Below are 26,952 nucleotides of genomic sequence, written 5' to 3'. Positions count from 1 at the left end.
TTCAGTGGGACGGGTGAAGCAGAGAGTCCTGGCACTGCGGCCAGCGCAGGCGGCAGTTACCAAACGCCCGGCTTGCAGAACGTCTTCGCTTGCAGCACTTTCTTAAAAACACGGTTTAGTAAGAGAGGCACGAGCCTTTGGCTCTTTGCTCAAAGATCTGTGACGAAGGGGCATGCGATGGAACCTGCAGCCCAGCGGCTCCGACCCCTTCTCTCCCCGATGTAATCGGTTCCACCTGGGGGTGATCTGGCTGCACGCCTGCTCTCCTTTGTCGAGGGGAAGCCCGGCGCTGCTTAACCCCATGCTTTCCACTCCTCTGCTCCCAACATATGACCTGGGATAACAGCGTTACTTCTTCCGGTGATTTAAGGTGAAATTTTGCTGGGTTCTCAGCCGTGGCGTAGGGCCAGGGCACTTAAACTCCGTGGAGATCCCATGGCGGCTGCTTGCTCTGAGCAAGCCCGGTGCCGGCCCCTGGACGCTGCTGTCCTGGCAAGGGCTTTCTGTCGTGTTGCTCTTCGTCAGAGGAGGGTCAATCCCAGCTGCCGCTGTACAGGTGGATCTGCAGCTACTGACCTGTGTGTTGGCGTGCCTGTGCGTGACGTTGCTTGCTGGATTTTGCCTAGATTTGCCCCAATTCTGGACTCCCTAGTGAGAGAGCAGATGAACAAGACGGTGCGGCTCTTCCCCAGGTTATCAAGCAGTTAAGGTGGAAGAAGCAGCACCAAAAAAGTCATGGACTTGTCGTGGACTGAGTGTGAGTATCCTGGCTCTCCTACGGGGTTGTGCAATAGATCATTGCCTGCCTCTGGGGAAGAACCCCTCACTGCACCCAGTATCCTCACTGAGCCCGCTAACAGGATGGGAGCTGCGTGTTTTAACCCGTAAAACACCCAGATTCCTGCTGGGTTGTTGGGCAGCTGGCAAGTACGGCGCTGTGCCATGCGTAGATTTGCCACCCCAGATGAAGGGGATTGTGTGTCATCAGTGTATGGCCAACTTACACCGTGTGGCATGTTTCTTCCCATGGGAAGTTACCAAAACCGTGAGATTACAGCAGTGAAGCAACCAAACGGGCTGTTCTTGCCATCAGGGGATCACTTTGTGTTCAGGAATTGTCTTCAGTGACTTCCCCGTCCTCTGGTTTCCCACCGGGCCGGGCCGTGCGCCAAGATGGAGCGCCCTGCTCCAACCCTGCTGCGTGGGGACACCGCGGAAAGGAAGGACAAGGCTGGGACGGCACGTGGCAGCAGCCCAACGCCGAGCCAGCGCCTTTCTGACGTTAATGGGGTGGTGCCCGAAGCACACCGTCATCTTCATCGCTGGCCCCACCAGCGACAGGGTGTCCCGGCACGCGCAGAGGCTGTAAAACCTTTGTCTGGCTCTGATGGTTGCTTCTTTTCTCTCTTTTAGTGATGGACTGAGTAAAGCTCGTTGGCCTTTGTTGCACTCGAGCCTTTCAGCTGTGGTCTTGCTGTTGCTCATGCCCTCTAGTGTTGCACGTACTGTTGGAGAACACTTTGCCAAGGTCCCTTCGCTTCGATATCCCACTAATCCTGTAGAACAAGAGTGATGGAGCTCTGGAGAACGAGAGCCGTGGCCTTTTGGGGTGTCAGCAAGGCCAGGAAGGATCTGCTGCTGCTCTTTTATGGTCGCTGCAGAGCTCTGCTTTCTAGCCAGTAGCCCTCCGTGCTGCTGAGGCCGTGCTGTTTGCTGTTCCTCACCCTCTGGTTATCAGGGAGGGCGTCCAAAATCCCAACGGAGCACGCTGTGCCCCTTCTCCGTGTGCCGGTCTGCTGAGCAGGTTGGTTTTTAGCCGATGGGCCACTTCTCAGTGCTCATCCCAGCACCAGCCCTGCTCCCTCGCCGCCCAGACGCGGTGTCCAAGCAGGGCCACCCAGCCCTGCCACCGCTGCGGCCTCAGGGGTGGGCTCTGGGGGGGCTTGGGGCAAAACGGCTCCCGCTGGGTGGGATCCAGCAGTGGTTTCGTGCGTTATCCTGTGGTCCTGTCGCCAGTGAATCACGCTTTTGACCCCGGAGCGGCACAGAAAATGCCAGCACGGCTGATTGATGCCCGCTGAGCTGTGAAGTCAGACGTCCCCGGTAATTCTTGCAGCCCCCTCGGCTGTTCCGCGTGTCGTTCGGCCCAGAGGTTTTCTTGATGGACGGACCCTCCCAGACAGGGGTGTGTTTTACCAGCCACTCTGGTGCCTGCTGGACGCCGGGACAGACGGCAGTAAGCTGTGGTTACTCACTGCATCGAGCTTGTCTCTCCCCCAAGGGAAGATTTGCTTTGCCCGATGCCCTGTGAGCTCCCTCGGTCCCAATCTTAAGTCAGCATCGCCACCAGGACCCACGGCTGTCAGCCCCATACCCAGGGATGCTCCCCAGCACCTTGACTGCTGCCTTGGGCCCTTAAAGCATCCAAGGAATAATCCCTCCAGCTGGCTGACCACAAGCAGGCCTTGCTCTTTCCACCCCACCCCTAGTTTCCAGCCCCTGTAACCAGGGGCTATTTTTGGGGTGCACAGGCAGAGGAAGGGTCTGTGCTGGCCAAGGCATGCACATTCCCCCCAAAAACCCTTTTCTGCCCCTCCACGACAGCCTCCAGACACCCCCTTTCCCCAGCCTCCCCTCGTAACATCACGTAAATCGGTTTTGTGATGCTTTCCTGAGCATCCACATGTGGCAGGGAGCCCTGGAGAGAATCACGTCCCCTTCGCTGACCGCTTGAAACCCCGAAACTCTTGGATCCGATAAAAAAAAAAGAGAAGGATCAGCCCTCCTCCCCCCTGCCAGCAAATAGCAGCTACAGAGGACTGCAGGAGAGCAGCGGTGCGTGCACACGCGTGCTGGAAGCGGGGAGGGGAAGGCTCTGGTTTGTGTTAATCTGGAGTGAATCCAGTTCCTCCCGACTGCAGCGCTGCGCTGGGACTCGCCGCGTTATCCCGACTCGGTAACATGCTGCTATTTAATTAACTTCTGACTTCTGGTTTGAAGGAGCAGCGTGCAAAATAGTTATTTACTTCATTTGGAAATTCTTTTAATCGTTCCCATAATTACAGCTTCCTGCTCTTTTTTTTTTTTGGATATTTTTCTTAGCAGGGGGAAGGGAGGGAAGGAGGGGGAATATTTGCCGTTCTCCTTGTGGTTATCACATCCTTCAAATTACTAAAAGAGGCTGGGATAATAGGTCTAGTGATTATATATAGGCACCATCTGCTCTGTGGCTGCTTCCTATCAAAGTGCAGTTAGGAGAGTGCAAGAAGGATATTTTCTCTCCAGCTATATTAAGACTCTGTTTCCATCTCGGCTCCAAAGCAAAGCTCTCTGAATGCAAATGGATCAAATGCGCTGTAATCAATGGCTCATTTTTGGCAGCCTCGAAGCTGAGCCTTTTTTTTTTTTCCCTTTTTTTTTTTTTTTTTTTTTCTCCCCTCAAATTTGCTGTTCCCATTCGTTACGCAATTCTCCCAGAGGCTGGGTGCTCGATGTTTTCTTGTAGCTGTAGTCCGCCCCGGCTGCTGAGCACTACGATCTGTGCCGTAACCCGACGGCGAGGAAATGCCTGAGGAATTGGGGATGTTTCAGTGCCTGAGGAATTGGGAATATTTCAGCGCCTGAAGAACCGGGGAAAGTTTCAGTGCCTGAGGAATTGGGAAACGTTTCGGAGGATGAGCAGGGCGGATCTGTGGCACACACGAGCAGAGGGGGCAGAAAGCTGAGCTGGGTTGATTTGGGGCAATAATGGGGAAAAGTTAGGGAAAATTAGGGAAAAAGTGTTCAGCGATGACTACCCTGTTGCTGCTGGGGCTGGTCGGGGAGCACGGCGAAGCTTGGTATTTGGGGCGGTGAGCGGAGGCGCGCTATGGCGAAGCCACCAGTCCTGTCCCTTTCAGACGAAAAACGTCTCTTCCAGGTGTGATGTATGTCACATAAGGCATAAATTGTCCTCCTGCGTTTTGTCACTCGTAAAGGCACGCTGTCGTCCGGCACAGAGTCAGCTTTACAGGTTTTTAATGAATTTTTGGGGATTATTGGATCCTTTGGAGGGCGGATCCTTTAGGGCACCAGTCCTGGGGCAATTCTAGAGGGCGATTCATTCACCTTGGCTGCCTCGGGGTCCCTCTTTTCTTACCCTACAGGCTGCGTATTGCTACACAGAGGCACGTTGCTGACTCCTCTCTTCCAGCTTGGTCTCCAGAAATGATTTAGTGGAAGGAAGGGGTTCTCCGTCTGCAGGGTAGTGTGTCATAGCAGCTCCTGCAGTCAGCGGTCTCGGCAGGCAGGTGCTTCTCAAACCGGGGACCTTGCAGCACCCAGCACAGGGCAGCAGCACCCCCACGACCTCCTGGGTGCCACTGAGGGGTGACAGAGCCAGACTGCAGAGCAGATGCCCTTGGGCATCTCTTGGAGTTCGGGGGCAGCAGAAAGGAGAGCTTCGGTGTCACACCACGGTTTACCCGGCTTGGTGAGCCAGCAGGGGAGGAATTTCCCCCTGCGAGCCCCTAGCAAAAATCGGGGAGTTCTGGGCTAACGAGCAAGGCTCGGATCGGCACAGCAGCGTTGTTATTAACAGGCCGGGATTCCCCAGGGGCGAACGCTGTTTTTCTGCGGTTTGCCTATAAATGTAGGAGAGAAACCGCGTTTCTTGGCCTGGAGATCAGGGCGTTACGTTCACCCTGGCTCAGGGCAGAGCCCGCTGCGGAGTTCCTCCACCCCAGCGCCGCTTCCCCGCTCCGGCCTCGCGCACCCTTGTGCTGCACGTTCAATCCCGGACGGATGGGCTGGGGAAAACCCCGTGCAAAAAACCTCAACAGCAGCTCCGGGCTGCTGCTCCTCGGCGGGACGAGCCGGGCTCCCCTCCAGCAATGAGAGATGGGACGGGGGAGCCGCAGCGAGCTGTATTTCCACCCGGCAGCTGTGGATGCGTGCACGCCCAGCCCGCGGCACGCAGGGGCGGGTCGCGCCGAGCATCCCGGGGCCCCGCTCCTGCTGCGAGGCGAAGGAGTGAATAATGCTCGGCCTGATTCCTGCACGCAGAGCTGTCTCCGGAGCCGGCCGCCGCTCGGCACAGACGTGTCCCCTTCCCCGGCCGAGCCTGGATGGGGCCCCGCACACACCGCTCGAAAAGAGCGGCGGCGGCACGAACAAACGGGTTATTGTTGCGCTGTCCAGTCCTCTTCTTGAACAGGAAACGGCGTTTTTAAAAGTCTTTTTTGTTTGCTTTTTAAAGTTTGCATGACGTGCTCTTTAGCAGTCCGGGCTTCTTCCTCCTTTCTCTGCTCCAGGCAGCACTGTGCTTATATTTTGGTTTTTCTCCTAATGCACAGAGCTTGCACTTAGCACCATTTCTCCCCCCATGGCTTATGTCAGCCCGGGGTTCAGAGGCAAGGACGCGGCTTGCCCGGCACTGCACGAAGCTAAACTCACAGCCACAAAATCCAAAGGGGAAAAAAATGCACAAAGGAGGGAGTCCGAGGGTCATCGTGTTGAAAAATGCTCCTTTCAGTTCTTCTTGAGACGCACTGGGGGGGTTTTTGGCTGCTGTTTAGGGGATGCTTCCCGACCCAAGTGGCAGCAGGCAGGAGGAAAGCACCCACCCGAAGCTGCCGGCTGCTTCATGAGGATTGCAGGAGCCCGACAACCTCTGCCCAGCCTCGGTGGATTAAGGACATCCGCGTTTGTACAGTGAATCTTTCAGGGTCAAGCTGCTGCTTCAGATACCCGCAGACCAGAAAACGAGTTGTACATGATCAGACGCCGCCTGGGGATGCACCGTGACAAGCTTTGCAGCCAAGAGGTGCCATTCTTAGACTAAAACCAGAAACTCATCTCCAGAGGAGCTCGATGTGCACCCTGCAGCGCTATTTTCTTTCAACAGTGACAGGGGGACGATATTCTGCTTTGCAAACCTGCTGTTTGGGCTGTACACTGGTAAAAGGGACGCGAGGCTGTTTTAAAGGTCCTCTGGGTGTCAGGGACCCGCTGGGGACCGTGCAGCAGTGAAGGGCATTGCCAGGGCAGCGTGTGGTCTGGAAAAAACCATACCCAGCGGTAGGTGTGAGGCTGCTCTCGGAGGAAACGCTCACACCAGCAGCTTGGTGTGTTGCTCCAAAGGCACTTTCGCAGCACTTTTTTTCTTCTTTTTTAAGCCAGATTTTGCTACGGGTGCACCGGGCAGAGGGAAAGCGAGTGTCCTACAGCTGTCGCACGCTGCTTAGAGGAAGGTCTGACTGCAGAGCCCAATTCCTCTGCTCTAATTACAGGAATGGGTGGCTTTTTCCTTCTGAGGCACCAGCTGAGAAATTGGCCCGAAACCCTGAGAAACCACAACACAAATGTCTGACGCTGTTCCATGTGGTCTTTGGTGAACAAAAACACTCTTGAAATTAGCCCTTGTGTACCAAAATAGGCAACACCACTTCAAAAAGGAAGAGAGAAAAAATAAACCCCGGGCTTGGCTGCCCAAGAGCCGGAGCTGGAGGGCTGCAGCCTGCCCGGGGCTGAACGGAGCCTGGTTTGTAGGGGAAACAATCCCACGCCCTGCAGCCCCAGAGTTTCTCTAAATCCCTCGTGGTGGCTTCCAGCCTGGCCAGCGTTTGGGCTGAAATAAAGGCAGCATTACCTGGGGAGGCACGGGGATAGAGCAAAGTCTCTCCTGCATCCGCAGCATCCGTGACATCCCTCCTCCTGCCGCGCTCGCTCGTAACCCTGGCTCCCTCCCTACCCCTTTATTTTTGTCCCCTGGAAATTTGAAGCTTAGCTCGGCTGGAAACCTAAGAGCACCTCGGCAGCACCTCGCGTTTCTCCGTGCTGGCTCCGGGTTATTTATTACGTTTTTCCCCAGGATGCCACACATCTCAAGCTGATCTCAGAGGACATATATTTAGCAGCGACTGCCGGGTTTTGGCCGGCCGCAGTTCGGGTGCATTTGGGTGGGCCAGGGGAGCTTTCTTTGCAGGGAAGCACGGTCTGGTATGGCTTGAGCACCCGTGGACATTCGGAGCTGGCGTCGAGGTGCAAGCAGGTGGTGCCGATCTGCACAAAAACGGGCTGCCACGTGGAGCTGGGGCTGTTCAGGTGTGGGTGGAAGGAGCCAGGCTGGGCAGCGCAGCGATCCCCAGGCAGAGGTGCTTCTCGTGGGACATCCGCTATGCACGGTGGTGATGTAGAAGAGGAGGTAAGACTTGTCGTGCCCTCCTTTGGATTTATTTGACAGCTCTCGCTTGGGTCAACGAAGGCAGAAGGAAACAAATGTGAGTGACAACGGGGCTCCGACCAAACACGCCGGCGGGTGAGAAAGGGCAGAAAATCGCGGAAGCGCTCCGGTGAGCTGGGTTTTCCGCTCTTTGCGCAGATCTGCTCGCACGTCCTTCGAATTTTCCAGTGCGGATGCGGGCGGGCAGGAAAACCCTCGCAGCCCGGCAGCGGGACGCGCTCGGGGGCTGCAGCGCTCGCGTGTGCCGGCTCGGCCCCGCGGCCGCCCCTCGGCGCGTTTCCTCTCTTTGTTCGTGGCTCGAGTTCCTCTGGCTGCACCATGGAAGCCGGTCGTGCCCTGGAAGAATATATTAGCTTGCTTTTTAAATTAGAGCTTCATATTTTCACAGGGCAGGAGAAGAGGAGGCAGGCGCTCTTGTCCCTGCTGCTGCTGAAGCGTGCATGGGGCATTTATTCCGGTAAGAGGCTGAAGGAGCAAATTGTCCCTGCTCAGCCATCAGCAGCTCTTGGCTTCACCCCGGACCATCCAAAAAGTGCTCCAAAAGCAGGGAAGGAACTGCTCTGAGCTGACACTTTGAAGATCATTAGCTGCATCTGCTGTTTAAAGGAATCGAGGGCTTGAGTGCGAGCAGCAGGATTGGTAAAGGTGCCAATAAATGGGCAGGGACACCGTGCTCTGCACCGGTCCGGAGCAGCAAGCACGTGTCACGCTCCTGGCTCGTTTAGGAAGTGATTGCCTTAAAGCATTGCCTGCAGGCTCCAGGCTCTCTTACCACCACTAAAAAGCAAGATTATAAAATGTACATCAGAGGTGCTAATAGCAACAAGTGCAGCCGGGGCGGTTTCAAAGCGCTGGTGACTTTCTGTGCCCGCAGCATCCTCAACAGAGGAATTGCCCCTACCGCATCGCTGGGAAGCTGCGTGAATTGACTCGGAGCCTAGTAAAGCTGCTTGTGGCTTAGCGAAATACAGCCTGCCAAACTCCGGCTTCACGTTATCTCAGGAAAAGAAGTGGAACTAATTCTTACAGGTTGCACCGGCTGATTTCTAATTGTTGCTGACCATCCTGCGGCGTTCATTATTTCTCCACCAGCCGACGACGGCTTCTAATTAGGGGAAGGAAAATGAAGATGGAAGAGCAGCAGTTTGCAAGGGTACTGCTGCTCAGGAAGGAATCCGGGCTGGATTGAAGCCAAAAACATCCTCTTGTTTGGAAGGTTTTGTTGGGGCCGAGGACAGCGCAGGCGCAGCAGGGTGAGAGCTGTCACGCAGCACCGACGGAGCAGCCCTACACGTCCTGCGAGTGATCCCGTAGCCACCCTACAATCGGCTCCTGTCCTGCGAGCTCGTAGGCAGTGGTACCCAGCTGCCCGTGCCCGTTTCCTGCACCTCTCCTTCACCCATAGGGCACAGATATTTCCTCACACAGAATTTCTCCCACAAGAATTTGGGGTGGCTTCAGCCCCCTGGGCGTTGCAATGCGGTGTGGCCGTGTGCCCCGGGGCACAGCAGGGACGATGCAGCTGCAGCGCTCAGCAACGGTGTTGCTTTTCAGCTCGTTTAACTAGTTTCATCCCATATTTTCCCCCCATTTTTTATTATTTTTTTAATGCTAGATATTTCTTTCCCCTGGGAGGGCGACGTGACATCTCCAGGGCCCTGTGCCGGTGCTACTTTGGGAGTGCCACCACAAAGCCAGGAGCTGCGGTGTTTGCCCTCCCAGCTGAGCTGTCAGTGCTGAAATATCTCGTCCAAGAAAACCTTAAATATATCTCTTTTCCCGGCAGGAAACGCCGCAACTTTAGGAAACTTAGCTCTGCTCTGAAAACAATTCCAGGTCCTCACTGACATCCTCTTCTCCCAAGAGGCTTCTGCAGGACATTTCTGTAGTTGTTGAATGGAAAGGGAACAATTTCTTTAGCATGAGCCGTTCCTGCTGCGCAACGTTTATGGTACGTGCCGGGAGGGGAAAGAAAGCGCTTTCAGAGGCAGGAGCGATGGAGACGTTGCAGAAATCTGCAGGGTTTCAGCCTCATCCATCAGCTGCGCGCGGCACCGGCTGCTTTTTACAGGTGCCTAATAAAAGCAAACGAGCTCTGGGGTTTTTTCTCTCCCCTCCTTTCGTAACCCGGCTACCTGCTCGTTTTCATTACGCTTTTGGGCAGCGGGGATGGCTTTGATGGTGTGTTCCCCCCCGGGCATTAGCTGGGAATTGAAACCTGGCGTAAGTTCTGCGGCACGTTACACCTGGCTGGTAGTTTTCCACCAAGACTCGTTTGCGTTAGGAAATAACGCGCGGAGCCCGCAGAGGTTTTGCTGCGCTCCTAGCAGCGGAACGAGGTGGTTAGGGAGGCGCTTCACGTTGGCGCTTTTGGGGGAAAAACAACAAGAATGATGCGTTTCCCTGAGGTTTTGTACAGATTTAAGGAAATCGGTTTTGAAGGAAAAAATTGAACAGTTTTTGCTGCAGTCCCATATGGGCTGAAATGTCATTTTAACGCCCTGTGCCCTCTGATTTCCCTGGGCCAGAAAATCTGCTTTTTCATTTCTTCCGTGTGATGAAGCTTAGGGCTGCTAATTTCGAGAAATCAGTGTCGTTCTGCAGATTTGCTCTGATCTCTAGACGTGAATCTCTTGTAACAGAACAGCACAAGATGTTTTCTGGTAGCAATCCCGATGTGAACCGCACATCTACGCCCAGGCACACTGCAGACAGCAGCAGCGCCTCGGCTCCGTGCAAAGCGATGCGGGGTGCAGGACCTGTCCCAGCAGGCAGCAAACCCTGGCTTTTTCCCCAAAGCGATCCTTTGGCAGCCTTACAGCAGATTTTCTCACTGAACGTGCAGATATGTGGCGTTTCCCCATGCTCCTTCATTCAGAAAGCTGTGCTCAGGGAGCGCACGGGCGCTCGTGCCGTCCCACCAGCGCGGTGGAGCGATGACCGAATGCAGGGATTTTTTGGTCTCGGTTATCTGGAAACAGGCCCCAGGAAGTCCAACTGATTTCATTGAGTGGAACTGCAGTAAAGCATTAAATAAGTGTTTTCTATCCTAAATCTGTACATTGAAATACATTAACTACACTTCTGGTTTAACCAGCATAAGGCAGTTTAATGACTTTGTGAACGATGGGATTTGAATTTTGCTATGCCAACAGACGGAACTTTTCCTGTATTTTTCATCGACAGGAAATAAGTAATTCGTCCATATCCATCTTTTTCTCTAAATAGCTTGCATTACCCCTGTTAAGGAACAGATCAAAGAAAAGGATGTGCAAAATCTTTGCAGAGATAACTGGAAATGAATGATGCAGCATGTAAAGGGACCAGTGAAAAATGGAGTAATGTGAAGCATAGACCATTCAGTAAAGATTGTATTTAAAAATATACTCAAATGGGAACTTTTCTACCAAGAAACGTCAGAAAATCTAATATTTTGTTTTGATGGTGGTTTAAAATGCCTAAGACATACTCATCTACTTGACTGAGAGGCAAGTAAATACCTATGTGTTGTAAATCCTTTCTCAAGAAATGATTTGAAATGACAGGAGTCAGTGCACTGCTCTTTTCCTAGTCTTGTTACAATTATTTGTTAAAACCAAGTCGAACTTGGTGGTATTAAAAGCTCAGCCGGGAAATACACACATGCATAAAAAGGGGAGGAAAAAGAAATACAAAGCCTTCCAAAGAGGATCCTGGAGGGACTCGGACGCACCTCTTTGTCGTGGCTGTGTTTGTACCATCGCTTTGCATTTTGCTTCTTCGGGGGGGTTGAAAGGCAGCGTGCAGATGAAAGCACACCTGCTGGGCTGAGGAGCGGGGATGCTCTCATTACTGACGATAGCTCGACTGCGTGCAGGAGCTCGATAGGACTCAAAAGAGGCTGAGACATTTATTCGGATAATAAGTACCTCCACGGTTACCTTAGGCTGATGAGTAAATGCTCGTGCTTCAGGGCATAAGCCAAGTCCTAACCCAGAGAGGCTTCCCCTGTGTCTGTCTGTGACGGTTTTCCCATTCTGGGAATTTCTATGCCTTTCCCAGGAAGGTTTGGTTCTGGGGCAGGATACGCGTCCGGATGATTTTAGCTGGGCGACTTTAATGAGCTCAGTGTAGCTGCTTGAAAATTCCCATTCCCCCCGAAATAACATCTGCAGCTTTCCTGCAAGACAGACGTCAGCCCCTATTTTTTTTTTTTGCTAGGGAGAAATCCATGCAACGCCCTTCCTTAGGCAACCCCAGCAAGCTCGGGTAACCCCATCCTGTTGCAGGTACGCCCGTCCCCTTCCCATCCCAGGAGGCCCAGAGAGGTCAGGGTAGGATCCGAGTAGCCCTGGGCACCGTGAAACCATCAGCACCGTGCCGAACCACCACGCATCTGATTTTTTTTTTTTAATTATTATTATTTTTTCAGGGGACTCTGCTGCATCCCGGGCCGCGAGGGGGGAATAACCTGTTTGATTTTATTTTTTTTCAGTTCTCTCAGGCCAGACACACCACAGCCCTTTGAAACGCTCTGTGTCCCTTACCCCACCCATGAATGTGCCAAACCAGCCTCTAGGACATGGATGGATGTCTCATGAGGACTTACGAGCTAGAGGACCCCAGTGCATCCCTTCCGATCATGCCCCCCTGTCTCCACAAAGCAGTGTAGCCTCTTCGGGAAGTGGTGGGAGTGAACATTTAGAAGATCAGCCTTCCGCTCGTAACACATTCCAGGAGGAAGGGAGTGGTATGAAAGGTGAGTGACAAATGAGATGCCTCCCCCCCCAACCCCCCCTTGCCCCCGCCTGGCCCCAGGACCGAGGCTTGGACGTTTTGGGCCCTTTGGGGCCGTTTTGGGGAACGCGGGCTTTGGTCGTGGTTGGAGCCTCAGGGACAGCGTTGGTCTCGCCACCGTGGTGTAGGGTGATGAGTTAGGTTTTCTTCTAGAGGTGCGTGTTCCCTCCCCGAAAAGCTGAATCTTCTCCACAGCCTGTGGATTTTAGCTGCGAGTGGTGCTCTCTTCCTCTTTTTTTTTTTTTTCTTTAATTACAGTGAAAAACAGTTAAGTTTAGCAAGGCATGGGCAATTTATCATTGTGGTGTTTGGTGTGACTAGAAACCCACCAAGTATTTGGGGAAGTTTTGGCTCAGGATGCTTGTTTGGACTGAATTTATCCTGCATATTTCAGTTGTTTTTCCCCTCATGCTTGCTTTTCACAGAGACTTTTAGCAATGGAGGTTTGTAATCCTGTTAGTAAATAAGGCAGAAATGAAACCCCATCGCTGCAGTCATGGAGGGAGAGCAAACTTGAGGCTGTAGGGGAATAAATAGATGTAACCGCACAGAATGGGCGAACGCACAGCCCCTGTGCTCTTCTGAGCACAGAAAATGACTGAAAATGGACCCCCAGCTATCAGAGACTCGTTTAAACCGCTGCTGTCAGGTGTATGGCATAACACTGCGCCAGCAGAGGCGGTTGCTTTTTATTAATGCCAAGCAACTCTATCACGTGGAGCCCGGTGATAAGGAAATCTGGTTTTTTAAATAGCCACGAGGGCTGATTTTATTCGAAATGCAGACGAATTTGGGTATGCACGGGTCTCTCTAACGCGGAGCTGTGTTTGAGCTGGCACTGGCCATCTTTGTGTGATTTGCATGGAAGAAATGCATGAAAACAATCTCACGGGTTGCCCTGCGAGGCAGATGCTTGGCGCTGAGCCCTCCGCCTGGTTGGGCTTTGCACCAGAACGTTGCCTTGGGGTAACGGCCGCGGGCTGTGGATGTGACGGGAGAGTTTTCTAACGGGCTCTGCTCGCTAACGAGCTCGTAATCAGGGAGAGCATCGTCAGGAGCCGACGGCACGGAGGGGTCTGCTTCACGTGTCCTTTCTCCAGGTTTCTGCTGGGGGAGCTGGGGAAGAGACCGCGCTGCGCTTGGCTCCGGGTGATGCAAAGCCACAGCGCTGGGACCTGGGTGGGCAGTAATTTTCCAAAGAAACGTAACAAATCCCCCCCATCCTAACCCAGATGGGGCCAAATCCGCCCCATTTCCTTGGGAGAGCCAAATGGGACACCCAAAGGCACTCTTGCCCAAGGAGCCCTCCTGCCCCAGCCCGATCTCTTGTCCCCTCCTCGCCACTGCTTGCGAACGTCGCCGCTCGATTCCCCCCGCCGCTGAGCCAGCCGCTCCGCTTTTGTCCTGCTCCCCGGGGACATGCGAAACAGATGTCCACAGCCTCTGGTTTCGTGCCTGAAGACTGTCGTGTCGTCTCCCCTCGGCTGCGTTTCCTTCAGACTGAACCAAGCCAGTTTCTCCCCAGATGCTATTTTCTAAACTCGGGGCTGTTCTTGCTTTTCTCCTCCGTTTTGTTCCCCCCACCCCCCCCAGAAAGCCTGTATCCTTTTGAAGGTGCGCTGCCCAAAACTGGACGCGGTATCGGGGATGAGCGGGGAAGACGGGGTTGCCATACAGACAGGGCTCCTGTTGCTGTGCGGCTCATCGTTCTCAAATAACACAACACCGCTGGCCGCGTGTGACCCCCTGTATCCCCAGACCTTCCCCGCACAAAGTACTGCCCGTTCCCTGCCCTCAGCTTGTGCCGTTTATTGTTCCTGCATCAATGCACAGCTTCGTGCATTTTTATTGGATTGCGTCTTATTTCATCCAGACCGCTTTCTGGGTTTGCCAAGTTCGTTCTGAATTGCAGCCACGTCTCCCCAAGCGCCTGCAGGCTCTCGCGGCGTGGTGTCATCTCATCTGCACCTTCCCCGAGCTTGCTCCCTCCGGGGTGTCCGGGGACACGGCGGGTGAAAGCAGACCCACCAGGGACCCCCGTGCGATACGGCGTAGCACATCCCTCCCATTTGTGGTCCAATTCCCGTAACGTCACGTATTTCCCTGATCTCTCTTTGTCTCCACGCCGAAGGAGACATTCCCTTCGGCTTTTTCCCGGTGGTTTCTCCACTTGCTGCAGCGAGGCGAGACCACGGGACCTCCAGGTCCCCCTCCAGTGCCTGATGAGCCTCTGGGATGAGGACCCGCGGTGTCTGTCGGTCCATCCAGCCGTTCCTTCCCGGGCACAGCTTGGGGCACACCAGGGGGAGAGTTTGGGTAGAGCTGGGGGGTTTGTGCCGCACATAGCAGGCTCAAAATGGGCTGGGATGTGGGATGCTGTAAGGGCACTTCGGAAGGCATCCATGTATATGTTGGCCGCAGGATGAATCGTTCCCCTTCAAAATTTCTTCTGAATTTCCATTCCAGCACCCAAATATGCGTGTGCTGCCCAAGCTCTGGCATTTAACGCATTTGGAGGACAGTGCCCACGAGCAGTGTGGAAATCCTCATCTTGCTGCTCGCCTCAGGCCCAGCGTTTCTGGCACTCATGCCGTGACTTAGCAATTAGGTCCCGATAATTGGTGATTAAAGAGGAGCTCCGTTTGCGGATGGCTAGCTCATGGCTCCGTGGGGATCGTTGGGAAGTTGGACTTCCACGGACCATGAAATCACCTTGAACAGCCTCACACCTCCTGACTGCCTCTTCTCTGTGGAAGGGGAATTTTCTGCTGGGTTTATGTGTGTGTGAAGTTGCTTCTCTCTTCTGAAAGTGGCCAGTTGGGCTTTCCATTGACATGGACATATGCCAAATGTCCCCAGGGGACAGACGAACAGGCAGGCTTTTAATGTCATCGCTATAATAGCACATTTCCATAAAATGAAGTTGAGATTCAAACCTGCCAGTCCCTGCTCTCCCCACCTGCACTGGGAAGGGGGCTTCCTCTTTATACCTTTAATGTTTTTAAGCAGAAATTGGTTTGAAGCTTTAGATGGTTGGTTTTGGGATGGTTACACGTTGGGACTTTTGGAAAATGGCATTCCTGAGCTTGTCTGTGCTCGGCAACTGCTATGCCCCGTGTTTGGTATGGGGTTGGTCTCCTTCAAACACAGTATTTGAGGAATTTCATTGAAACACGAATACCAACCTGTGTCAGGGGACAGAAGGCAGTGGTTTGGGTCCGTGGCCTCATGCTTCCCATGTGGAGGTCCTGAGCGACCTAGAAAACTTTGAGGTTGGCCGTGTTCCTGAAGGTTGTCCTTGTACTGGCCTTGGGGTTGTGAGCAGGGCTCTGGCACCCACAGCAGTCGAAGCGTGTATTTTGCAGACAGAAGTGCCTCCCAAAAGCCAGCAAGCCCTGGCACAGCTACACTGTCAGACCCACCGGTCCCACCAAGTGGGTGGGAGCTTTGACGTTTGCAAATGGAAGCTCACCTGGCACTCAGCTGACGTGAGCTGAGCAGGGTCTCTGTAGGGGGGGCGTGTAGGGTCTCGGTCCCACCACACAACCCAGCCCTTTTTTGGGGTGACCCTCCTTTGGCAAGTGACCGTGGGGCTCCATGGGCGCAGAGGCTCAGGGAGGGTGGGTTCCTCCTCCCACCTCGGTGAGTACATTCTGCAGGCAGACCCCAGAGAGCCAGCTTTGCCTCCAGCCCCCACTGGTGGAGATTGTCTTGTTGAGGAGGCAGGGGACAAGGACTAACAAGTATGGGGATTGCTGGGGATGCCAGCAGGGTGCATGGGGTAGGCTATGATAGGGCTGTTGTCAGGTTCAGGTGCTAAATGAAGCAGTTCCCAATTTGCCAGAACATTTGAAGCCTTTAGGATGCAGAGCGAAAGCATCATCACGCGTTGGGTGCATCCCTTGGGGGTGTTCCCATGGGTCCCCCAGGCCTGCGAGAGACCCAGCGTAGCTGCCAGCTGGCTGGAGCTACTGAAACGGGTTGTGCTGTCTTTGACAGCGCATCATTTCTCCACGCTCAGAAGTACAATGAAAACCTCTTTATTTCTCTTTAAGCGGCTGTTTAAATTTTCAGCACATACCAGCTTCCCTCACGCCATAAATCAGTGCCCGCCGTCTGCAGCACAGCCGTTTGCTCATCCCAGGCTCAGCCCCGCCAGTCGCTTCTGCGGCTCCCGTGTTCCTGACATGAGCTCGTGCTGTCTGCACGAGGAGGGTGTTGGCATCAAGGTGGCCAACCCAGCTCTTGGACACGTTTTTAAGTCATTTTATGACACCCCTCTTGATAAAGGGGGCTCAGTGTATAGCAGTAGGTCCACCAAGCTTGGTGGATGCTTGATTGGAGCAAATTTCAGTGGTTTTATCTTGGTTTAAGCAATAGTGCTTGGATCGGAGAGGTTTCAAGAGCCAGGGGGCTAAAACCCAACCTCTGAGGACATGTCCTCAACCAGGTGGTGGTCCTCCCAGCCATCAGTATCCACAGCAGTTCATCCTCCGAAGGGTCCCGCGAGGTTCAGTGAGGCCCCTGAAGGTTGGATGTGGCACCTGTGGTACTACAAGGTTTAGTGGGTGATATTGGTGGTAGGGGATGGTTGGACCAGGTGATCTTGGAGGTCTTTGCCAACCTTAATGATTCTATGACTATGAAGCATCAGCAGGATAGCAGATGGCACGGGGAACCCAGCCCCTGATAGACTCCTCCCGTCGTTATCGCGCGTCATTGAGCAGCGTCATAAACTAAACGGGAGCTCTCCTCTTGTCGTTGTGCTGCAGATGTTCCAGCCTGGCTGAAGAGTCTCCGGCTGCACAAGTACGCGGCGCTCTTCTCGCAGATGACGTACGAGGAGATGATGGCCCTCACCGAATGCCAGCTGGAGGCACAAGTACGTCTGCTGTCGGTCCTAAAGCCATCAGCCGCGGGCCCCTTCCATCGCTCCCGGGACCGCAACGCTCACCTTGGGCGCCTCTTCTTATGTCCTTGACTGGAAGGTGTTCTGCCCACGGGTGGCTGGGAAGCAAACAGAAAAAGGAAAATTGAGCCTTGGGAGGGTGAAAAAATGATGTTGTATCTGGAAAAGGTCACATCCAGGACTTCTGACTGCAGTCCCGGGGTGAAATTACCATCCTCCTCCACATCATGGGAGCTGCACTTGGGGTTTTGTCTGGTTGGGATTAAGTCTGAGCATTTCAGGGGCACAGTCTTCAGTACCTAGATCTACTTGAAGTCAGCGGGACTTTGGTGGCTGATTTCCTTGTTAACCTTTGAAAACTTTCCCTTTCTCACGTTTACCCCTGTGTTATCCTTGGGATAAAGAGGTCTGCTCAATGCCTTTGCTTTCACTATTTGAGGTATACCAGGGAAGGGGCTAGCTGGAAATCTGCATCTCTAGCAAATTCTAAGTGGTTTTCTATGCTCCCTGCAAATCGGGAATTCGATTAATTTGTAGCAGCCCTTTCCACTTAGGGGAGAAGGGCTTTGGGTTGATGCAGCTGTCCTGTGGAAGTGTTAATGCCAGGCTCTCTGCTGTTTTTGCAGAACGTTACCAAAGGCGCAAGACACAAAATAGTCATCAGTATCCAAAAGCTAAAAGAAAGACAAAACCTGCTCAAGTCTTTAGAAAGGGTAAGTAATCACAACAACTTTTATATTTCCTACTTTCCGATTGCAACAATAGCCAAGGGTTATCTCTGGGTGGGTGCAGGACTCCATGGTCACGCATGTTGCTGGGAACTTTGTGCAGAAACCTGCGGTTGCCTTGGCCATATCTGAATGCTGTCTCACACCACTTCCATACCAGATGCAGGTTTTTCTGGGGGCTGTATTTTGTCGAGTGGGCTCTAATCTGTCTCCTGCACTCATGGAGCTCTGATGGACATTACCTGCAGCTCTGCCACAAGCCCAGGTACCGCCTGGCCAGCTGCAACTGCCAGCCTGCCCTGCCTTTTCCTCTGTATTTTGGGAGGAAAGGAGCAGTCGTGCCTCCAGGTGCTCAGAAACGCCCAAACTCCAGGTGATGAAGGGCACCATCCAACATGCATCGCGGTGTCTGAACAGCACTTTGAATTTCCAAGGAGAACAAAGAGAAATTTCTTTGTCTGCTCAGCTTTTGTCAAGCTTAACCTCTGCCGAGCTGGCTGCAGAGGAGCACCAGCACAGCAGACCTGCTGGGAGCAGCTTGCTTGGCCTCTCACTATTTATTATTGCGATATTATATTATATTTAATTGCACCATCCTCAAACAGCAACTCGCACAGCCTCCCACTAGGGGCTTTTAAATACTTCTGTGGTGTGTTGCTATTTATTGGTGTTTTCGTTAGCTCACTGCTTCACTATTTATTTATAATATGGGCCTGTGCTCAGTATCGCAGGAGCTAGTAAAGCCATATTTACCCCCATATATTACTAATAACTATTAAATCCAAGAGAGAGACAGCCCACTGGATTGAGCTCGCCTCGGTGATGTGTTTTCCAGGCAATTGCACAGCCTCTTCTCCTAATTCTCCGCCTCGGTTTTGAAATATGCTATTGATTGCCCGTCTCGGTGCGGGAGCGCCAGCCCGGTCCAGCTGGCCCAGCCAGCCACACACACAGCGAGACAGGGGAGAGAAGTGCCAGGGGCTGCTTTTGGGGTGCTCGCGGCTCACGGGGGGAATTTGGGCTGGGGGCTTTCCCTGTACCACGCTGGGCTGGGGCTCAGCGCCGCCAGTGAGCTCCCGCTGTATTTGGGAGGATACGTCTCGGTTTTTCCAGGCTTTCTATCCAATTTTTTTTTCTTTCTTCTTTTTTTTTTTTTTAGAGGCTAAACAAGAGCATGTGTGTGACTTGGTTTTTTTTGGGCAGCGTCTTACTGCTAAAGATCGCTGCTTTCTTGGAAAGAGCCGCTCCACCCCTCTCCGCTGGTTAGCATAGCAGGAATTTTCCCCAGAAAATAGTGCCCAACAGACCGGCGCTGTGTCTTTGGGAGAAGGGGATCCCAGTATCTCCAAGCTGAACGTTTTTCCTACAGGGACTTCAGCTCACCTGTGGCATTTCGGTTTCCATTTCTGTGTCCAACCACATCCCGCCCAGCTCCCCCTGACCTTCTCCCACCCACCTCTGCACCCGTGCCCCCAGTTTGGCCCAGCGTAGACGGGGACATCCACCATAACAGTCGACTTCACGGGAGGTTTTCCTGGGATTAATGGTGCCGGTCTGGTTCTGAACTGATGCCCTGTTGCCACTGCAAATCCTCTTCTCCTGTCTTGAATCCGCAGGACATCCTGGAAGGCGGCAACCTGCGTGTCCCGCTGCAGGAACTACACCAAATGATCCTCACCCCCATCAAAGCCTACTGTTCCCAAACCTCGAGCCCGGAGGAGCACAGCCGGGACGCGGACTCGCATCACCCCCCGTCCCTGCTGGGCTCGGACAGCCAAGGCTCCGACTGCAAGGACTCTGCCGCGGGGGGCATGCAGCAGCACCACTTGCCGGGGTGCGAGGGCGAGTCGGGGGGGGCCCCTTTGCCCGAAGGCGACCTGCCCGGCCAGTTCACGAGAGTGATGGGGAAAGGTGAGTGGATGTGGGGTTTTGTGGGTGTCCCGAGTGCAGAGAAGCTGCATCCGAGCTCCTTTTTAAGCCCCGGTTTGGATTCAGGACACCAAAACGTGCAGGTGCCCTTCCACGCAGGGTGTAGGGTGCAGGGCATCGCGTCGAGCTTAACGCGCCGAGCAGCAACGTGAGGTAGGGAGCGGCATCGTGTGCCACATGCAAGGCTGTTGCAGAAGGTTTGTGAGGGCTCAGAGAGGCCCTACCTCCCCTCAGTGCCATCTGAGGTGTCGGTGCTGACTGCACGGAGGTGAAGGGGACAGGGACCATCCACAGGCTTGCACGGGAGACCAGGAACAGAAAGAAATTGTAGGGATTCCACGAAGGAAACATCAGCCCAGTCCCTCCTTCGGGTCCTTTTTGTAAAAAATACATGTTTTCTCTATAGGAATTTGGTGTGAAATTTCCCAGAGGATTCCTCTGCGCTTGCTTTTACAGCATGCACTCAGAAAGAGGCTGAAATCCTGCTGTCACCCCTGGGAGCCCGTTTGCAGCGGGGCAGCTTTTGGGAGCAGGAGATCTTCTTGCTGACGCTGCCTTTCGCATGTCGTAATGGGGAGAGGGGTAGGGAGGCAGGTCCTGCGCTCCTGGCTTGCCCAGGTCTAATTTTGGTGACTTACAAGGTGTCCGTCTGGACGCTCACCAGCGTAAGTGAGAACAAAATCTGACCCTAAAGATAGGACGGCACGGCAGGAATTGGGGACAGGCATTTTTTCTCATTGATGAAGGCAAATAGAGCATCTGAAGCCCTGCTCCCTGCTCAGTAGCCCCGTTACCATTTATCTCCTCTCTTTTTTGCAGTATGCACACAGCTTTTAGTTTCCCGACCCGATGAAGAGAACATAAGCTCCTATTTACAGCTTATAGACAAGTGTCTAATTCACGAGGTGAGTGGCGGCGGATCTTACCAAACTCTTCTTCTCACCGCTCAGAAACCGTTCCCGAAGTACCTGTTGATGGAAACGCTCTGGTTTCTAACACAAATATTTTTGGGGAGTATTAATAGCGATTCCGGAGCGGGCGGTGAAGCCCATACGGTGCACAGACACGCCGCTCCCCCCATGCTGGCGTGATCGCAAGGCCCTGGAGCTGGGAAATTCCTCGTCCTCCTGCTTGCCCGAGCGACTGCTGGGTGAAGGGATGAAGAACAGACCCCAGCACGAGGGTGCAGGCGGTTGGGACCCAGCACACGGACCCTGGCTTTGCAGCAGGAGCTGGGTGCACGAGGCGATTTTTGGTGCATCCTGCCAGCAGGATGTCTGGCCCCTTGAAACACGGGGTGGTGGCACCCGGTGTTTGGTTTTGGTCCCCGGCGACCCCTGGCAAGGAGGTGCAGCTGCCAGGCAGGGAGTCTCTGGGCACCTTGCATGAAATACAGAGTGGAAGAGCAGGGGTCAGCCCCATGGGGGTGGTTTTCCTGGTGCTTTGCACAGACACAGGCAAGGACAAGGAGCTGGAGGGGCGAGCGCATGGTGCTCCAACTCGTTCTCTTTTTGGAGAGCATCGGAGCCTGGAAATGGTGCCGAGACTTTTTGGACAGCCGTGCGGGGCTGTGGAAGGGGAGCGGAGGAGGAAGCAGACGCCTGGGGATGCAGAGCGAAGCCCGGGAGACGTGGGGCTGAGCAGGGGCTGGTTTCCAGCGACACCCGGCTCAGGCACAGCCACCCCATGGGCCCGGAGCAATCAAGCCAGGCGCTAATTAGCCTGCAGACTGTCCTCCGGAGACCTCTGCTGCTCTGCGCTGGTGGCGCGGAGGTGTCTAAAGTTAGCGGCGGCGGGCACGTGGGTGCCCCCGTAACCCACACCACCAGCCTGGAGCGGCAGCCGTTTTGGGACGGATCCGTCCCCTCCCCTGCCTGGGTGACCTTTGCTGGGAGCCCCAAGGGTGGGGGGCTCGCTCCAGGTGACCCCCCCGGGGGTGTCAGGGCCGGGAGCAGAGCCTGGCCCCAAGAAAGAGACGGGAACAGGGTCTAATGCAGGGGGCGGTATGGGGAGGGGACACAGTGGGGGCGTTGGGGACGCCCTGCTCTGCCTTGGGGGGGTGGCAGCTTTGACCTGAGATGGGTAAATCCCTGAGGGAGGCCAGGGTTTGCTTCTGGACCTGCTGGTGGGGCTCGGATCACACCACTGCCTGCGGCTTTTCACACGCGTACGTACACGTCCCTCCCCATTCCGTTCCGAAAAACATTCATGTGTTTCCCCGTTTTCTCTTTTTTTTTTTTCGGGCAGGCGTTTACAGAGATCCAGAAGAAACGGCTGTTGTCATGGAAACAGCAGGTGCAAAAACTCTTTCGGTCTTTCCCTCGGAAATCCCTCCTGGAGCTGTCGGGCTATCGGCAGCAGCGGAGGTACGCGGGGCGCTCGGGGCGGCTGCGGGGGGACGGAGCCTGGCCCCGTGCCCGGCTTCAAATCCCCATTTTGGGCCGGGATGCTCCAAGGGCGGCTGCTGCTTCGTGCTACCCCTGCACGGAGCATCGGCCTTGCCCCTGCCCCGGGCACCGTACGGATGAAACCCGGCCAGAAGCAGGAGGGAGGCACGACTGCACCCATTTCACAGACGTGCAGCTCAGCCGGCGAGGGGCTGAGCGAGGGGAGGGCAGCCCCGCACTGGACAGCCAGTGCTTGCCCTGCCTGCCTCCCTCCCTGTCCTTCCGCCCTTTACTCGTTAGGTCAGTGCCGGAGTTTCACCAAAAAGCCCTGAAATGGCAAAAAGATTGGAAGCCCACACAAGGCGCGGGGGTGCAGGGGCTGCGGTTAGGCGGCATGGTGCCGCGAACACCCCCTGCACTCACGTCCACGCTGAGTTTCGGGTGATCCTGGAAAGCGGCTGGGTTATTTCAAGAAAGGATATTTTTAGATCGGTTTTAACAATAATGTCAGCCTTTTGTTTCATTCTGCTGAGGATATTTAATTGTAAGCTTGTGCAAGTTCTTTCTTCTCAAAAAAACCCAAACCATTCTGGGGGTAACCGAGTGCGTTGGGACATCCAGGGACGCAACAACAACGAGTGCAGAACTGGAGTTTTCCCCAGCAGAATGAAATGAAGCATTTCGGAATGGGAAAACCAAATAATTTCAGCGTTCACAGGAGGCACAGAAGCAGAATAGACAAGAAGGAAGAAGGAAGGTTTTCACAGACCCATTTGGTCCGGGTCCTGGCATGAGTTGGAGATGCCAGCTCGAAATAGTCGCGGTCCCTTTGGCAGAGCCGCCAGGGAGATGCTCTTGAGCTGCTCTTGAGTTCCCTTGCTGCCTCTGGGTGGTGGCGGTTTGCACTTTGCGTTTCTTCCGAGCCTCCTGCTCCCGGGACGCCACGGGCGAGCAGGGCCACGCGGCCAATTCTGCTTTTCTCACGGAGCTCGTGGGCTGAATGGCAAGAGCGCTTTTTTGGCCGAGGTTTAAAGAAACTCAGCTGTGCTTCCGCCTAGCAGATTGATCCAGTTTTGGGATCCCAGCCCGCTCGTGTCTTCTGAGCGTGGTCGGAAACCCGCTGCGTGGCTTTCCGAGGATTATCCGGTCGTTTTTGTCTCGTTCCTCTCTTTGCTTTTAAACACACAAAACCACCGTGGGGAGGGATGCTGGCACAGCCGACCCTGCGGGGCTCAGGCGGTTTCGTGTCCTGAGCTCGGGGTCTGCCCGAATGGAAGGAGGAAGTTAAAACACAAGCAACGAGGCACCACAATTAAGTGTGTTATTTCAGCTTGCGTATGAAAACAGGCCCACTTTGCACGAGTAAAATAACCCTAAGAAAATAACTGTTAACCTGGGAAGTGCGGGAGGGAGACTCCCGCAAGAGGAAGGAAGGATGCTGCGGGACCGCTCTGCGGGCCGGGGTCCGCAGCGGGACCTCCTTACACCCACCACGACCTCTCACCCCTTCGCTTTGTGTCTCCGCAGCCGAGGCTTTGGCCAGTCCAACTCCTTGCCGACAGCCGGATCCGCAGGGGCAGGGCTGGGCAGGCGAAACCCCCGCCAGTTCCAGATCCCCTCCCGCAACCTCCCCACCGCCCGCCTGGGGCTGCTGGGTCCCAGCGGGCTGCTGGGCACCCCCCAGCGCAGCCCCGCCGCCAGCCCCGCCATCCTCAAGCAAGGCAGACAGGTTGGTCACAGCTTGATACAGTTTCTTTGCTTTTCCTCCTCAAATTTGTCCGGATCCCCCGTTTTTAAGCCCAAGGGTGCAGAGTTACCTGCGGGCGCTCCCCTCCCTGCAGAGGGGCAAGGAAAAGGCAGGTGGGGTGCGGACGGAGGGGAGCACACGGCCACTTGGAGGGGGAAAATGAGCCCAGGGGGGTACTGTCGTATTTGTATGGGGGTATGTGAAACTCCCAGGGCTGTATTAATAAAAATACAGGGCAGGAGGGCGAAGGGGCTCAGACCGGTGGGGTTGGCAGCATCGCTGTCCCCACGCACAGTGTCGTACATCTCACACCTTTTTACATCTCACACCTTTTTACATCTCACGCCTTTTTACATCTCACGCTGTTTCACATCTCACGCCGTTCCTTTGTTTGCACCCCGCAGAACCTCTGGTTTGCCAACCCTGGGGGCAGCAACAGCATGCCCAGCCGGAGCCACAGCTCGGTGCAAAGGACGCGCTCGCTGCCGGTGCACACCTCCCCGCAGACCATGCTGATGTTCCAGCAGCCAGGTAGGAAGCAAACGTTCGCCTTTTCGCTTTGCCACACCTTGAAGGGACGAGTGTCCGTGGCGTGGAAGCAGCCACCGGGGTGCCCTTGGTCAGAGCACGGGGACAGATCGAAGCAGGGACGGTGCCCGACCCTATAAATAGCAGCTTGGCTGTGCCAGTGCCTCGCCTCGCTCCCTTCTTGGGGGATTTGTGTCACGGGGGGACGCTGTGGCTCTGCGACCACTTTTGGGTTGCACCTGGAGCGGGGCACCCAGTGAGGAGAAGTGACCTGATGCAGTTGAGGGCAATTCTTTTTGTAATGAAGGTGAATGTTGCCTGCAGAGCTCCCTTCCCAAACACCCTGAAAACGTTCCTGTATGTAGGAGCGTCCTCTGATTCGGGGTGGGTCTTGCAGAGTGACCGTCCTTCCCATGGGGATGCGCATCCCCTTTTCTCTGTGCATCCCACCATCAGTCCTCTGAGCGTGGCTTTTCTTACCGATGCACTTTCCATAGCAGTTCATCCGCGGTGTTTGAACCGCGCCGTTTTGGCAGCAGAGGTCCTGCATGGCAAAAGCAGCGCCTGTTCTCGGGCGCCGGTCAAACCCCAGGACAAGGGCGCGTTTCTGCAGGCCCTGGGGGTGGATCAATGGGTTTCTCTTCGCGTGTTGAATGAGGGCATAGAAGGATTAGGGAGCAGCGTTGCCAAAGATGCAGACCAAGCCACGAGGAAAAGAAGCAATAACGTGACGCTGGGCTCCCAGGCACCACATGGCGTGCCACCAAGCAGCTAGAAACCTGTGACGGAGCGTTCCTGCTCCCGAGCAAGCTTTTGCAGGCAGAGGAGAGGCAGAGGGAGCCAAATGGCCCCGCTCGGGCTGCGGGCACAGCCCCAGGACGGAGCCAAACCCCTGCTGGGCTCTGGGCACCACAGGGTTTCCTTGCTGGGGTCCTGCAAACCCCGGGGCTGGGTGGGGTTGGGGGCCGAGTGCGGCCTCACACGTGTGTGCTATTTAAAGCTTGCACCGGAGCGCCGTTTGACCCACGGGCTGAAATACCGCCCGGGCTGGGGCCGCGTATCGGTTACCAACGGGGTATTTAGGGAAGGAGCGGCGCCTTTTGGCCACCGATGGGAAAGCCGAGGGGCTCAGCAGCAGCCCCCCCCCCAGCCCTCTTGTCCATCCGTCTGCTGTTGCGATACCAAATTACACCTCCTTGCTAGCAAATACGGGGGGAAAGTGACGGTTTTGGCAAACTCCTCTTGCCTGAGGTTATTGCATCGGAAAGCGAAGCGCCAAATCCAGTGACCTTGGGATGCGGGTGGGTCTTGGCTGGGGTTGGAGAAACCCAACCCAAGGGCATTTCCCAACCCCGTAAGTGCCCGCTGGGGCACGGGGCAGGGTCCCCAGCGCGTCCCCTGACCGGGTTCTCCTGTCCCTGTCTCTTTGCAGAGTTCCAGGTGCCGGTGACTGAACCTGACATCAACAACAGGCTGGAGTCCCTGTGCCTGAGCATGACGGAGCACGCGCTCAGCGGTGAGCACTCCCTCCTCCTCGGGCTCTTCCAGCACGTCCAGGCGGCCTCGGCCGAGCCCCCCGGGAGCTGCCCCGCGCCCCCCAAGGGCTGGGACAGGCTGTGGCTCTGAGGGACGGGCCGGGATGGACGCTGCTCCCGGGGAGGGGGTCTCGGCAAGCCGCGTCGGGGCAGAGGGGTAAAACCGAACGCAGGGATCGCGGCCAGCACTAGCACAGCCTGTGCTTCTTAGCCACTAGTTAGCTTGCTAACCGTAATTAGTGGTAGCTCACTAGTCCGCTGTTAGTTAGCGATAAAGCCACCTGGTTCACAGGCTTTGGAGCATTTTTACCCCTCTGCCAGCCCTGGCCCCGCTTTGCTGGGGGATCCGGGAGTCCCAAGGCACGGGGCTGGAGCCGTCCCGTTGCGGTCGCAGCGCCAGCGATGCTGGCAGCCCGGGACACCCATGGGGACGAGGTATGGGGAGGGAGGAGGGCCAGGCTGCAGCATGGGCAGGGAAGGTGGGAGAGGAGAGCCCCAGGAGGCACCGCACGCGCCCCCGACCGATGCACCGGACCTGCCAGCGCGGATGGCGCGGGAGCCCCCAGCCCAGCCCGCAAAGATGGGACGAGCTCAGCAGCCCGCGGCGCGCAGACCCTCCCGAATAACCAGCTCGTGCCTCGCGCCCTGAAAGTCGCGGACGGACGGACGGTGGAGGACGGGAGCCCGCGGGGAGGACGGGTGCCCCCGGCGCGGCTCCCTGCAGCGATGGCACGGCCCGTCCCGGGGAGAGAGAGAGAGAGAGAGACGCGGGAGAGAGGACTGTACGAGGCAGCAGGGTGCTGGCAGCACCCCTGGCCGTGAAAACAAGGACACTGCTGTTACCCGAAGCGTTCCTCCGGCGTGTGCCCAGGCGAGGCTTAACTGTGTTGTTCCTCCGCAGGGTACTGCTCCTCCGAGTTATTTTTTTCCAGGTCGCATACCCCAAGCCTCTCCAAAGCGGTTGTGCTATAAATAGCTCTGCAAAAAAAAAAAAATAATAATAATAATAAACCTTTGGGGGAAAAAAAAAAAAAAAGAGAGTAACAAACCTGTTTGTTTTCAAGTCTTAAATTCCACCCGGCCGAGCTGAAGGAGAGGCGGCAGCGGTGCTCGGGGCGGTGTAACAGGCAGCGCTCTGTTCGGGTGCCGCGGCGGGCAGCCCCGCAACAAAACCCGCTGTGTCCTGCCTCC

General features: G+C 55.2%; 1 protein-coding gene across 5 annotated transcripts in view; it reads left to right on the top strand.

Annotated features, from left to right (window-relative positions):
• SAMD4A (sterile alpha motif domain containing 4A) overlaps window positions 1-26,952 on the top strand; it is an 83,487-nt gene that overhangs the window by 52,257 nt on the left and 4,278 nt on the right. For 2 of the 5 annotated variants that reach the window (XM_080594426.1, XM_080594429.1), the window contains exons 4-12: window positions 11,697-11,960; window positions 16,771-16,880; window positions 17,534-17,620; window positions 19,252-19,546; window positions 20,384-20,469; window positions 21,812-21,930; window positions 23,479-23,680; window positions 24,103-24,229; window positions 25,659-26,809. In XM_080594426.1, coding sequence (XP_080450552.1) covers window positions 11,697-11,960; window positions 16,771-16,880; window positions 17,534-17,620; window positions 19,252-19,546; window positions 20,384-20,469; window positions 21,812-21,930; window positions 23,479-23,680; window positions 24,103-24,229; window positions 25,659-25,852 — 1,484 coding nt within the window. In that variant the 3' untranslated portion in view covers window positions 25,853-26,809. Of the gene's footprint in view, window positions 1-11,696; window positions 11,961-16,770; window positions 16,881-17,533; window positions 17,621-19,251; window positions 19,547-20,383; window positions 20,470-21,811; window positions 21,931-23,478; window positions 23,681-24,102; window positions 24,230-25,658; window positions 26,810-26,952 lie in introns of those variants that run through there. The other 3 variants (XM_080594427.1, XM_080594430.1, XM_080594428.1) reach the window with 3 other exon arrangements.

This window comes from Anser brachyrhynchus, assembly GCF_964034855.1.
Source record: "Anser brachyrhynchus genome assembly, chromosome: 5".
In the NCBI taxonomy this organism is placed as follows: domain Eukaryota; kingdom Metazoa; phylum Chordata; class Aves; order Anseriformes; family Anatidae; genus Anser; species Anser brachyrhynchus.
This window is presented reverse-complemented; position numbering and strand designations above follow the sequence as displayed.